The following is a 14,865-nucleotide window of genomic DNA, read 5'->3' on the forward strand; positions in this document are numbered from 1 at the left end:
ATGAATCACCCAATTCACTTTTTGAGGGAGAGATTCATTTGCACCTTAAAGTTAGAGCAAAATTCTGACTTGGTCCCAGTTTGGTTGTTACTTTTGGGAGAATTTCCCATCACTGTGATGTCACCAACCTCTGCTGAGTTACAGCAAATTCAAGCTTAACACATGTGACTAATGGGGTCATACATCCGTGCAAAGCAAATAGGGAATATACACACAACTGAGGCAAACCCCAAGGTGTCCAACTCACCTCCTCACCCTCTTTGGTGCTTACCCTGCTTAGCATGAAGCAAGGCCACAGTTCCACTATCCAGGGTGGCACTGGGACAATCTGAGAGCTTTAGATATTACCACAGAATTACTAATGTTGTCCAAGACCTCCATGGTCATCGAGTCCAACCTCTGGCCAATCACCACCTTGTTAGTTACACCACAGCACTAAGTGCCATGTCCAGTTGTTAAATATAAACTCTGTTGGGTTGGATCCTCAGCACCTGAAAAGATTGGTGCTTTTTCTCCCCTCTCAGCAGCCAGATTCATGAAGGTGCAAATGAAAACAGCATTTACTCAGTCTCATCATGAAATCTGAGCAGCATTTTTTTTTTCACCCTGTGGGACTCAAAGTCAGGCCTTTAAACTGACTTGGATTTAAGAGGATGGGCTTGACTACGAAAGCTTTCATGCATGTTCCTGTACAAGAATGGAGTATTGTACAGATCCCAGCACAGAGACATTCAGCTTATTGTGCACAGCCAGCATGGCTCAGGACGTGCCACTGCACACCAGGTCTTGTGTCACTCCTGTCAGTTTGCTGCAGCTTTGTCAAACACTGTAGACACCATGAGTTGAGTCCTCTTTCACAAATCACCCAGGAATAAAACAGAGTATGACTGGTGGAACACTTTTTCCTTTCACAAAACTGGAGAAGCAGGAGAGAAAAAAAGCCCATTGATCACCAAGATCAAATCTGCAGTAAACCCCAGGTAATGCTACAAATGATCACTTACATTTCAATATGAAAGAAGCGTGTAAGAGTTGCCTAATAGAAATGTTCATGTCCAGAAATTGGTCTAGACAAACTGTCACCATCTGGAAATGTCCAATCCTTCTCCTTGGGAAATGTTTCTGCCATTGGTAGGTTTGTTTTAGCAAACAACAAACCATCTGATCTGTGCTGGCCTTGCACCACTGGGCAACAGGTTGGTGAGGCTCATGAGGAGAGATGCCAGCAGGCTTTAGCTGTGCTTTACAAGTACAGAAAAAATGAGTTCAATTTGTTGCTTGCTTTCTATTGTGTTTGTTTTCTTTTTCCCCTACAGATTAATTCCCAGTGTTTCCAATTCCACGTGTTCTTGGAAGAGAAAAGGGATGTGGGAAAAAAACAACCCTTGAACAAGCTGAAATGCTAAAAAAGAGAGGGAAGAAAGAGGACAGAAAGAAATGAAGTGGAGTCAGTTGGCATATTGTGCATAGAAAGCAACTTTTACTCGCTCGATCTGGTGGCACAGTTTGATGGCTGGGCCGAGTTTCAGCTCCATGCACTCTTGCACCGTGGGCAGTGTCAGCAACAAAAGGGCTTGGCCATCGATGTCCTGGGGAAGAAAAGACAGGGAAAAGGTTTTGTTTGTGGACTCCAGAGGGCAGAATGTATAAACAGGTCTGGAGAAGCAAGAAGGGAATTTTGTGCTCCAAAATTAAAGGTGGTTTTGTCCTCTCCCACTTTGCTGCTGCCCATCTCCTTTCTCTGGGATACATCACGCTTTTTCAGAAGTTGTCCAGTGTGTCTCTGTGGGCTCTCACCTTACCCCCAGTTTGGGAAAAGCCTCCCAGCTGCTGAACTGAAGGATCACCTTCCAAAGAAACTCTGAAGAGTCCACAGAGATCTGATCAGCCCCATTTTATGCCTGAGGAACTGAAATGAGGAGGAGGCTGCAGAGAGCACACCAGGAGCCACAGGAGGAAGCTGAATGGAGAAACTGATGCTGGTCCCATTGTCAAGTCAGACCCTTCTCCCACCTCCTCTGGCCCATGATTTGCTCAGCACAGGTTTGTGTCTGCCTTGCCATGCCCCCAGGTCCACCCAGGACCTGTCTTGTTCCACTTCAGCTGCTGAACGACCAAGACAGAAGGGTTGGGACCACCTGGAGCCCTTGCAATATCTTATGTCCCAGAATCCCAGAATAGTGTAGGCTGGAAGAGACCTCTGGAGGTCATGTCTTTCCCTCAGGCATATCTATGCACCAAACTCCATGAACTAGCATCCCAGATGAGCAATTTTATTAGGGATTTCTGTTGGCTTTATGATCCTCTTTCTAGTTAAGAGCTCAAGTCCTCTTTATTCCTTAATGGAATGAGAAGCAGACAAGAAGGCTACAAAACTGCTTTTTATGCCCCAGGGAGGATCAGAGTTCTAAGCACAGCAACTCACAGGCAACATAAACTCCCCAGGATGGCCCTGATTAGGCAACATTAAACACAAGGAGCATTTGGACACTTTAAGTGCTGCTTTGATCAGGACTGTCCATGACTCAGGTTCTTCCTCCACTGAAGCTTGATGGTATGGCCCATTGCACCAGAGCTTCACAAAGAAAAGCTCCAGTCATCTGTGTTTGATTAAAGTCCCTATAAAACTCTGGCAAAAGAGAGCCAGGATTGGCTTTCAAGCCCTGGCATTATTCCAGGATGATTAACAACTGGTTGGAGCAACACAGCAACTGCAGAATCCTGCTATGGAGTCTTGCTCTAACTCACACTTCAACTTCTCCCAGTCAAAGCAGCTGCACTTGGGTACAGAGTTTTTCATGGTGAAGAATCAGGGACAGTTCAATGTGCAGTTGGCCTTACCACTGACTGCCATGGGCTGTGGCATAATTAACCACACTTGCTTCCTCCTAACTATGATTTGTTAGCACTGCACTTTGCTTTTAGCACTGGCTGCTGCTCATTAGCCAAGGAATGGCTCTTTCCATATAAATTTTACATGTTCACACTGGATTCAGATGAAGAGCATTGGCTTATATTCCTGCAAACCTATGTGCTTAATGTGGAGATGCTTGGCATCTCCTGAAATTAGGTCACCTAAGGGCCTCACTGGAAGATCTTCAGAGGGATGTAGATGGAAATTAGGTGTCTACATACTCAAAGCATCTAGGTGTTAATGACAAAATTCAAGCAGCCAGTTTTGTGTTCAAGCAGAATTTTTGTGCTTCCCAGGTCAATATTTTAAACAAGGTGGAGCCACTGTGGCCAGGAAAATGCTTCCTGTGTACTGGATAACCACTACCACTTTTACACCAAGGTGCCTACCTATGTGACACCAGGACAGTGCTGTGAATCTTGGTGTGAAAGGTCTAAACCTTCTGCATTACACAGCTACTCAGGCTATGGAGTTTCTGATCTCTCTGAAGATATGGCAAGGTTCTGACTCCAGTTTCTAAGGGTTTTCATGTCTTGCCAAAATCTGTGCAATAGACTGGCCTGAAGGGATCTAAAATCTGGTCATAATCTCTTTATCCCAGGCCCAGGCCCTGCTAGCAAAGTGGTACGTACTGGGATGTGAACAGGCGCCACAGACACAGAGAGATGAGTTATGGAAAGACTTCTACCTGTTCCTGAAATATTTTGGCCAGGGGTGCACAGTCAGTCAGTTTAATAAACCTCACAACATCAGTCACAGTCCACTCCAACGGATTACTGTCCAGGATGAGCTTCTCTTCCTCTTCTTGCTTAATTTCCTACAAAAAAAAATATAAAAAAATAAAAAAATAAAGCAAACTCCCTTGTGTGGAGAACTAGAGCAGGGATGCCCTGGTGAGATGAGGAAGGTTTGGCACTGGAGGTTAATTTAGGAGGAATACAGCTGTTAATTGGGGGTGAAGCCTGTGGACACACTCACTTCCTTGACTTGTGTGCACTTCTCCGTCTCGCTGTAGGAGTGGGGCTGAGGTCTCCGGCTCCGCCGGGCTCTCTCCGTGGGGGGAGGTCTGTCCAACTCAGTGCTGCTCCTCAGGGTGACAGCTCTCCGGGGCCTGGTGGAGGGGACCTCAGCAGAGGAGGTATCTGTCTGGTCATCTCGGAGCTCCGAGCTGGTTTCCTCACTTCCCGTCTCATCCTCCATCGCATCTGGCTCATCATCTTCGCTCTCCTGCACAGGAACCATGGAGAAACACCATCCAAGCTCACAGATTGATACAGCAGCAAATGGAAAGGCACTGGGTCAAGCTGCCTGCCCATGCCCATGCTGGGCCAGGGTAACATTTATTTTAACCAAATTATCTCATTTTCATTACAGCGCTAAGCAGATTAGCCCTCGGTTTAGATTTGTTACAAGAAAAAAAATACATGATGGAAAATCCTTTTTCTCCTTCTAACTAAAGGTCAACAGCAATAACTCATCTGGCATGAAATGTTCCTCTGTTGGGCTGTACCTCAAACCTTGTGGCACTGCAGATGTGCAGGACAAGAGGAAAGGGAAAACACTAAGGGGATAAAATGAAACTCAGGTTGCTTGAGATGCAATGAAGTCAGAAATAGGAGTGAATTTAAAGCCTATTTAAAGGGTTTAAATCTTCACCCTGCTTCAAATCTTTGTGGGTCTTACTGGTACTGAAAGGAAGGAAAATTTGGTGCCTTTAAAAAATATATAGATATACAAGTCCATACTTCTACTTGATTTCTTAGCTGACATTTCTGTACCACCCAGGACAGAGGATTTCACCCAGATTTCCCTGCTTTCAGCCCAACCCCTAACTGCTGAAGGTGAAGCACAAAGTTCCATTTAAAGGGTATCATACCAGATTCTTGTTATTTCTGTCACACAGAGCTTGCAAGAACACACCAACTGAGAGAAACTGTGCATTTTGAACTTTATATATGCATCGGTTGCCCAAATGGCTTTGACAGCTTAGCTCTGATCAAAGTGTGCACATGCATCCAAGCCATATGCTCAGGTCCTAAGTGAAAGAGCAACTTTACACCAAGATAGTTACATTGGCTGGAAAGTTGAAAAACTTGGCTAATGGTGGATTTAGGCTTAACATGAGTTTAAATTCCTTTGAAGAAGGTATAATCTAAGTAAATGAAGCAGAACTCCACCTAAATGAGGGCCAAGCCGTGAAGATGCAAGCAATCAGCTGAAAGCTGAGTAAAATATTCCCCTCCAGCAAATGCAGAGGGAATTTAAGCAAATCAGGTTGATTTCACATTGCACAAAGCAGCAATCACTAGCACTCAGCTGAGGAGGGAAAAACCACACATGACCTTTATCCCAGTGCAGCACATACCTCTGCAGAGCCTGCAGCATTCAGATCGACAGCTGATGACCTCCTTTTCTTCTGCACAAAGATGGATTTCCGCCTTTTCCTGCGTCTGGCTGGCTTGACATGTCCACTTTTCATGTTGTTATTTTCCCCAATTGGTGGCTTAATGATTTTTTTCCTCTTCCCATAATAATAAGCTGGAAAAATGAAGCAAAACAACCATTAAAGACTTCAACTACCAAAAGAAGAAAACCTTGGCTTGCTTCTTGCTGCAGATTCAGGACTGCACTCTAGGTGCATTTTAAACTTTAAAACACATTGATTTGGAAAGAATGTCTAGCATAAATGTAAGATGTCATCTTGGACTAGCACAGAGTGTTCTAGCTCTTATGTATCCAGATATGCTGATGATGAGTGAAGAGTTCAGAATTTAACACTCCCTATGTATTTAGGCAAAGCTTCCACTAAGCTGAGCAGTGATTTGGAGGGTGAGTCCAACATGTATCAAATTTGATTCAATGCACTTCTGCATGAGTTAATAGTCTTTGACACACTTTCCCTTGCTTATGTTTTCAGCAGAGAGTCAGCTATCCTGGATCATGCATGAAGAAATGGGGCTTTATTACCTTCACCTATTTTGTGGCCCAAGGTGAAATTAGGCATGTGAGAGTCCTCTCACCTTACATTAGGGGCTTGTGTTAGATGCCTTCTGACATGCTCTGGGGGTGAAAGATACTCTGCCCTTGACCAGCTAGGGTATCCTGTGACAATTAAAATGGCATTTGGCACTCACGTCGAAGTTCAAAACTGAACTGAGCCTTTCAGCAAGTCAATGGAGCTTTGAGGAACAATTAATCCAGTCACATACAACCATCAACTTTGAGGAGAGACAATCTCAGCTGGAGTTCCCTCAGCTGCACTCCTCCAGCTCTCCATGTGCTACCAGTGGGAGCTGGGAGTCTATCTCAGGTGTAGATATCTACAGAAACCAATATTCAATGATCTGAGTATCTGCCTGAGCCCATTTCTCCTTGCACTCTGATACCAAATAGAAGCCAATTGCTTTAAGTCAATCATACTGGTTTCCTGCAATCTTCGTGGAAGGACAGAACCCACTTGCACTTTCCTGACCTGTTTAAGAGTCAATAATAGCAGTAACACTGACAACAAAAGGTGTTGGAACACATCTGCCAACAGCCTTCCTGAACATGTTTAAACAACTGAGCAGACAAGAATCAAACTCCTTCTAGCACCTCAGCATCATGGCCTGAGCTGGTGCATATGCCTGAAACTCTTCACTAAGTAGGACAGGATTCATCTCACCTAATGAAGCTGTCTCAGATAAAGCAGTTTAAATCTCAGTTTACTACTGCAAGTTCCTTTTATGTGCTCCTTGTGTTAACTTTACACATGAAGAAAGGTCAAGACTTCCAAAAAAGTAAAGACTTTTGAACAGATATATTAGGATGGAGTGAGATGGGACAGTTTTCTGGAGGTGCCTGTTTCTCTGTACAGAATATTAAGGGAACCTGTGGTGGCCTGGTCAGGATTAAATAACTGTTCTTAGATGAGATGAATCCTAACCAGTATGAACGTATCACACAACTCCTGTTCTTCATCACACACAGTCTCCCACTGCTCTGATTCCCCATGAGCACTGAGAAGCATTTTGGTCGATACTCACTGTACTTGGTTTTAGTATGAATGGAGCAGTTCTCAGGGCAGACTTCAGCCACCAGCACAGGACTGAACAAGTTGGGGCAACACTCCAGCTTTGCACAGACTCTTCTGCAGAAATCTGCCACCTGGTCCGACGTCCGCACAATCTTCACCGTTGCCCTGTATGTCTTCCCTCTGTATCTAGAAAATAGTACAAGACCCCAGGTCACAAATCAAACCAAGTCCTTCATGCTACAGACCAGGCTCTCCTCTGTTAGGGAGAGACCTTCCCCAGTGACTTCTGGGAGAGTGTCTCTCTTGGGAAGGGAGGCAGAGCAGGTCTATGGGTCTTAGTGTCTCCATTTCAGTAGGACTTGAGGAAGGAAAGGGTGAAATAAATCACAGGTGTGGACAAGACTCAGGAAGGAATGCATGTGCAGACTGGACATATCTGTAGACACTACAAGAGATGGAAAAAATATCTCAGTAGGCTTGGTGATGATACTACAAAGGACAGCAAGTCCATATTATGAGCGGATGCACAGTTTTTGGGAGAGGGATGTAGTCTCCCTTCATAGACTGATGTGTGATGAGATGCTTAAGATGCTTATACACCTTGCAGAGCTTTCTGGTCACCACTTTGTGTTTAAGCTGCACTGCAGATGGTCTCTATAAGCCCCTGATCCACTTTCGGCCTTCTCCACTGCCATCTTTCCTGCTCTTGTATCATGTTCCAGCTTCCAACAATCCCAAAGACTCATTGTGCCAACTGTGGCTACTGGGATACAAACACTGTGTAGAAATATCTGGGTAAAACTACTCTCTGCCATACAGGGACCAGATGACTTCACCACTCTAAGACATGGGCAATACAAAGCCTGAGGAACTCATCAGGAGCCTTTGGAGCTGTTTAATGGGGCTGCAGTAACCAGCCCTAGAGCTCAGAACAGAAATGTGCAAGGAAAGGTTTGTCTTAAATTTGTTATGCTACTGAAACATTTATTTCAGTGCTTTATACGAAGTGCTTCTGAGTGATAAATGGCTAAGAAAGATAGTTACATCCCAGCTGTACTCCCTTGTAGATGTGAACTCTGAAAAACAAATTACCCCCATAATTTATTAAACAGCAGCACCGAGCTATTGTAAACAGTCAGATAAGGGTTTTGAAACATCTCTTAGGCGTCCTGAGGAATGCAAGACAAGAGACAATCATGTGAGCACCTGGTGCTGTGGCATTACAAATGTGCTTAGAGGACAGGAAAGTAACACACACGAAAGAGGAAGAGGGAATGAGTGAAAGAAAGATTAGTGGATGGGAGGCAATGAAATACAAACATATATTCATCAGGAAAAACAAGACAAAGCATTTGTGAGTGTATTAAGATTCACAGATTCCTAGCAGGGAAGCAGCTGCTGATAGTCAGATATGGAAGAGGAAGAGGAGGAGGTGGTAAAACAAGTTGTGGCCAGAGAGTTAAAACATGCAGCATATGCCACAGTCTATGACGGTTTCAGTGGCTCCAGGAAGGTTTCACTGGGTCACATAAAGCAACTGAAACACCACCTTTCTCTGCTCTCCCTCCCAACAGTTGTTTCTGGAATCACTGGAGTGTGGGAAAAGGGTTTGAAACTGATACATGAATTGGTATAAAAGGGAACCCAAAGGAGACTTCGGTCTGAGAACAGCCCAGTCCAACCATCCTCATGCTGCAAAAGACAGTCCTATCACCTCAACATAAAACTCTTCCATAACCTGAATGAATTTCTGCAAGGCACCAGGCTCTGATACCCCATTTGGTGCCTGACCAAGGACCTCGAGTCATGGAGACAATCCAGGAATCATTCACCTGAGTGAATGGCTGACTTAATGAGCCAACTTTTCACACACCCTTAAAGACCTGGACAGATGAAGTAAAATGGAAAAGTGTTCCTTCCAGGGACAGAGCACTGTTGTCCCAGCTTCCCCATGAAACAGCTGCACAGGCAGCTGGCTAAAGAGGGTTTGGCAATACTTAATATCAAAAGACCAAATCTTATGGACATTTAAATATATCTACTTATAAATGGTTTATATTTCTTTTCAATGTGTTTGAAAAGACTCCTGCCCTTACTAACTTCTCCAGCAGCCAGGAAGTTTAATGACAGCCTAGATCATTACATCATAAGTCTGACTCCTGTGACAAGCTGCAGGATTTCACTCTGTTACCTTCACCTGAACCCCAATAACTTTGGTTGGACTAAATCATCACTTCCAGACAAGCACCAGCCTCCCCTCATGGTTCCCACAGTGGAAGAATCCTGGCAGCAGGAGCACCTCTACCTATACTTCATGTGCCTATGCCTCATTTTATATCTGGATGTGTCTGGATTTAACTTACATTTATTTGTCCTTGTTCTGACTTTCACCACTGGGATGAAAAGACTGCATCTGGTTTTGTTTCCCTGCAAAAGCACTATAATCAAATTGCCTCTTGATCTTCTTTCTTATAAGCTAAGAAAGCTGCCTGATGGGTATTATTCAAGGATGGCTGACTTTTTCTAACTGTGTGCTTCCTATTGTGTTTGCCTGCCCAGAAAGGACCCATTGTACTACAGTGACTGCTGAAAGAAAAAGATGAAACTAGGAAAAATGAACAACTGGCTGATTTCATAGTCTGGTTAGAATGCAACACACATAGTAATTAACAGAAGGGATGGCAAAATGGAGATCGCTGTAACTGCAGCAATCAGCCTCCATAACCCAAGGTGTTGGTACTGGCCACAGGAATATTTTTTACATCATTTTGGCCTTGGCAGCACCTCAGCTATAAACCAGATTCTACTAAGATTTTCCATATTCTTCACACACTAAAGATTTTTAACACAAACAAATGTAATCTGAGCTGTTCTAGGATAGCCATTGGAAGGAGCTCCTTTGGATACAATCAGAAAACTCTTTTCCATCAGCATCTCTCAAAAAATCACCAACTACTGATGCTCCTATTGATGTTTTGATACCAGGGGTCCTATCTTCCCAGCCACTTGTAAGCAGCAAGTAATCTGCATGCACAGCACCGCAGCATTGGAGACTTGGAAAACTGCTGTGTCAAGCACAATAGTTTCAACCCAGAAATCCCTGTTCTTTCAAAAAAAAAAAAGAAAGATTTTTCAGCTAAAACCAAAGAAATCTTCCTTTCCTCTTCCCCCTTCTCTGCCATCAGATCCAAAAATCAGAGAACACCTTATGGCTGAAACTATTTCCATGAAAAATACACTTGGGATCTTTGCTGCTGCACTAGCAACAGTACTGAGCTAATAGCACTTTGCTGGCATTCTCATTCTTCTGTTGAAACTTCCTTTGGTGGTAAAATAGATCAGAGGTTCATGAGAACAAAGTGTCTTCTAGGAGCTCCAGTTAGGGACCACTGTGTGATGGCACAAAGTCTCATCCTGAAGATGCTTCAAACACAGCAAGAACATTGAGCTTATCCTCATTTTCAAACATCTCATTCTAAGGATACAGCCCTCGGTTCTGAGAGTTCTTGAGACTAATTTAGACAACTCAGGGGCTAAAAGTCTCAATTTCCTTTTAAGGGACCAAAAACTCCTATGTATTCTTTTGCAAGAAATTTCTGTTTTGTCTTACTACCTTTGAGTCTGCCAAACATAAGAAGTTCACTTCCTTCAAAGCTATTTTATCACCCAGTGACACTGTGCTTTTGAAGACAGGATTCAGAAAGGGCACTGGAAGGTTCTGGTTCTAAGGGCATGTCTCTAAGTCTCCTCATGATTATAGAAATAAAGGGTTTAAGTCATTCTGTTGGTCCTAATGACTTCTATCTCCAGTATTTGGCAGAGAAGGCCACCTGGTCACACTAATTCATCCTTGCAGTGCTTCAGTAAGTATGTGGCAGAGCTGATGTGGAAGACAAACCAGGTCATATGAGCTGTACCTCTGTACTGACCTTTGAGGAACACCATTACTAACTGGCTGCCACTTGGACTTCATGTCAACTATTGTGTCCAGTCAACTTTCCACTCATCATGCACATGTTCAGTCACATCTCCACAGCTTGGCTATAAGGACACTATGGGAGGCTGTGTGGAAAGTCTTGCTAAAACTGATATCAATTAATTTCCATTGTTTTCTCCTCAATTACCAAACCAATTATGTCAGCATATCAGGCACAACTCACCCCTTGGTTCCTCTCAGTCACCTATTGGTCCTGCATGTTCCTAGAAAGGGTTTGCAAGAGGATTTGTCTAATAACCTTCTCAGGAATGTTAGACTGTAGTTCCTTGGATTCTCCTTCTTGCCCTTCCTAAGGAGGGGTGTGAGGATTGCCTTTTTCCAGGCATCAGGAAACTTCTGTTATCCTCATCAACTTTCAAACACAGCAGCGAGTGGCCTTGCAACGACATTGGTCATTTCTCAGGCAGAGCTGTATTCCAACATCCAGTTTGCTTCCAGTGTCTTTAGCTTTTTTCCCATTTACAGTGGGTTACACTTCACTCCCTCCAGCAGGATCAGGGACCTGGGAGTCCTGAAAGCAAAGGCTGAGGCAAAGAAGACTTCAAACTCCTCAGTATCACCTATCACAAGTGAAAGGCGGTTTCCTAAAGCATCGGCAATGAAGAGACTTCCTTTGAAATGCAGCCTCATAAATAAGCAATGATGTCTGTGATGGGGGTAAATATTCCTAGAGTTCAGCTACTGAATTTGAACAGCTCTTAAAATTTCATTTAATGAAGGAGTCCAGGAATGCTCGTCCTTCTTATTTTGATCAACTGGGCTTCATACAAGACTCAGGAAATAAACAGTACTAGTGTGTGCAGAGAGTTATGTCCAAAGACCTGCAAAAAAAGTGGCTAAGACCAAACAGCCCCACTTACAGCCCTTAGAAATGAAAACCCTTAAAAAGCATCAAGTCCCTCAAGCATTTTATGTAAAACTGGGAAGGCAAATCTAGATGTAGGCATTGAACTTAAAGCATCAATACTCTAGGGGTTGAATGCCTACAGCTTCAGCTGCCCCTCATGGGAATTCAAAGGATCAAGCATGACATTTCTAACTCATCATCACCAATAAATCAGGTTTGACTATTTTCACACAGAGCCAGCAGCGCTGATGGGGAATGACTGCCATCACACACTGCAGACACATCTCTTTGGACAACCTAAATTGTTTATCTTCTTTGCAAGGTAAAGTAATTGATGCAGCGCTGGTCACTCATGACAGCAGAGTAAACTAAATGCAAGTTGCCCTAGGACTGAGATAATGCATTCCTGGCAGTGCATCATTTGGCATTTGGGCCAGTGGGAAAAAACAGCCTTCTCTTCACCATCCTCCTCCCTCCTCTTTGCTCTACCCTCCTGCAGCCGTCACGGCAAACAAACAACAACATCGCCAGGATCCAAGGAGTTGTCAGTTTACATCAGAGGGGAGGTGGTGACACGACATGTCACATTACAGCAGCTCTGCTCCAGCTGGCTGTAGAGCTGTCATCATTAGCAGGGAGGCACCACCGGGAGCCTGTGTAGCTGCAAGAGGGGGTAGACAGGCGTTTGCTCATTAGGAGTCTCTGTTTAAGATTCTGGAGCACAATTGACTGTCATACCTGATGTAACGTGTCATGTGCTGTTTGCATGTCCCAAACTATCTGATTTCATAACCATCTTTTCTGCTCCTGCACAACCAAGTGCAATTAAAACCCTGGTAGGCTTCTTGATGAAGGACCCTGAGTAAACTCAGGAAGGAAAAAAAAGAAGGAAGTCTTAGGGTAGCCAGACAGTCTTGGAGAATGTCAACCCTCTGTCATCTACTCTTCAATTCACTCTCCATTCCACTCTTCAGTTTGAGTACTTCATCAAGTACACAAACTACCCCCAGGCAAGCTGGCACAACCACCAAACACTGCTCTGTGAAGAGCCAACTAGCTTCAGGAACAAGGTGCTGTCCTTCTCCATGAGCTCTGCCTCCTCAGAAGCCAGACAGCAATGCCACACTGGATGAGAACACACTGCTATGCTCAGAAGTCACTCCAAAACCTGCTGTCCTAGCTCTGAGCCAGAAACAATCCATTCTGTGGCTTGATAAAGTTGAAAGCTGCTGCTTGACTCACTGAAAAGCTGAGGTTGCTGCCTCCTGGGGTAGTCAGCATATGGGAACACATACAGAGCCTGTCACTGGCTGGTCAACATAAAACACCAGATCTCCCTGCTGGAAAGCAGTGGTGTGCTTTGATCTGGCAGGTTATTTAGATATAAGGTATGTCCCAGCAGGCTGACTGTCCTGCTAAATACGTGGGAGGAGGAAACAGACAAAGGAAAAGATGGGCAAAAGCATCATGGAAGAAAGTAAGAGACAGAGGTGCTTATGATAGCATGATTAGCACATCAGGTAACAGTGAGGGAGGATAAGTGGTTGATGTGATAGAGAGGAGTGACAACCTCTAGCAGCTCCTGTATTCCCAACTGTTGGTCTTCCCACCCCTGCAGTCAGCAGGTTGCTGGGGTCACAGTGAACTGGGCTGTAGACAGACCTGATTATCAAGGACAAGACATCCCTACACTTGATGGTTGGTTAAACATTTCCCAGGCTGTCTTAAGAACTACATACTGATGGGTTTGCACAGGGCAGATCCCCACACTCCAACGAGAAACCCCAACAAAGTCCTACTTTGGATACTGCTAATAGGAAAACTGCCTGTAAGCTCAGTTCCTTGCAGGAGAGGATATTAAGACAGGGCATCACAACTTGGTTTCACAACTGCTAAATACCTGTAGGAGTGTGTTATCTGATGTTTGCTAGTACAAGATGTGGGAGAGTGGAATCAACAAAAACCAGGTCATGGACAATGACTTGCTTCTAATGAAAATCTAACATGTGCAAGGTTAACTTTTGTATTTCCATCCCCAACATTTCAACTGACAAACACAAAAACATGACTTTCCACATAGGTGAAAGAAGCAAATTAGTAACAGGATTTTCTAGTAGCTTTTCCTTTCTATTTGCAAACCTCCTTCAGAAAAGCAGTTTCTGAGTATGCAGAACAAAAGGTTCCCAATTCTCTCCCTCAATCAGAGAACACATGAACTTTCTGCAATATCTACATGGCCAAAGATCAAATACAATAGCAATCAATAGTGCTGTATTTGGCAGCCAAACAGTTCGAATAACCCAGAGAAAATTGCATTTCTCTTGAAAGTAGTAACAGAGTTCAGTACAAAGGGTGAAATTCACTGGATTTAACTTCAGTACTCAAAAAGTCAAGGTGACCAAGTTAGTGAATGAAGAGTCTTCAGAGAACTGTTTGTTGACATCCAACTTGAAGTGGGAAGAATTGCTCTTTGGAGGGACTCTAGAGAGGGCTTAGGTGACACTCCTCTCTTTCAGAGAGACAGTTGTTGAAAGGCAACATAATATATCATTCCCATCTCATAAAGAAGATATAAATGGGTAGATTTTAAAGTTGGAAGGAGAAATTAAGTATTTACTAGACAGTTTTCTCAGGTGTTGTTCGGAAGATTGAGCATAGATTTTCCAAAGGCATCAAATCTTGACCTGAATCTCTGATCTGTTACTATTTTGCCCTAAACTCTCCTGCCAAAAATTACATCCCTGCTAGTTTGGTTGAACATTTTTTTGTACCATGCATTCTCACCATTTTTTTCTGCATTAGCCTGACAGGCTGTATATTAAAAGCAGCAATACTCCTACATTTAGAAAGGCAGGAATTGAGTTAATTCAGTAACAGCCAAGCTTATAAGAACAGCTTATCATAAAACTCAGGACTTCATCAAAATCTGGATGGCTGCTTGGAGAAAGACAATAGAAATGAACCATTCAGGTGAGTATTTAATTTCTGAAGTTGCTATAGAATGAGTCAAATAATTCAATGAAGCAAAACGATAATTAGAAAAGTAGAACTCTCACAATAGAAACAAATCTTCTCTTCCCCCCCCCCCCCCA

At 43.7% G+C, this 14,865-nt stretch overlaps 1 protein-coding gene across 1 annotated transcript in view; it reads right to left on the bottom strand.

Annotated features, from left to right (window-relative positions):
* Positions 1–1,448: 1,448 nt before the first annotated feature.
* Positions 1,449–14,865, bottom strand: part of SFMBT2 (Scm-like with four mbt domains 2) — an 85,893-nt gene continuing 72,476 nt past the window's right edge. The window contains exons 16-20 of the mRNA XM_009078434.1: positions 6,940–7,115; positions 5,280–5,452; positions 3,893–4,141; positions 3,603–3,731; positions 1,449–1,589 (exon numbers count right to left, since the gene is read on the bottom strand). Coding sequence (XP_009076682.1) covers positions 1,449–1,589; positions 3,603–3,731; positions 3,893–4,141; positions 5,280–5,452; positions 6,940–7,115 — 868 coding nt within the window. The remainder of the gene's footprint in view (positions 1,590–3,602; positions 3,732–3,892; positions 4,142–5,279; positions 5,453–6,939; positions 7,116–14,865) is intronic.

The sequence above is a fragment of the Acanthisitta chloris genome, unplaced genomic scaffold (genome assembly GCF_000695815.1).
Source record: "Acanthisitta chloris isolate BGI_N310 unplaced genomic scaffold, ASM69581v1 scaffold9297, whole genome shotgun sequence".
Classification (NCBI taxonomy): Eukaryota; Metazoa; Chordata; class Aves; order Passeriformes; family Acanthisittidae; genus Acanthisitta; species Acanthisitta chloris.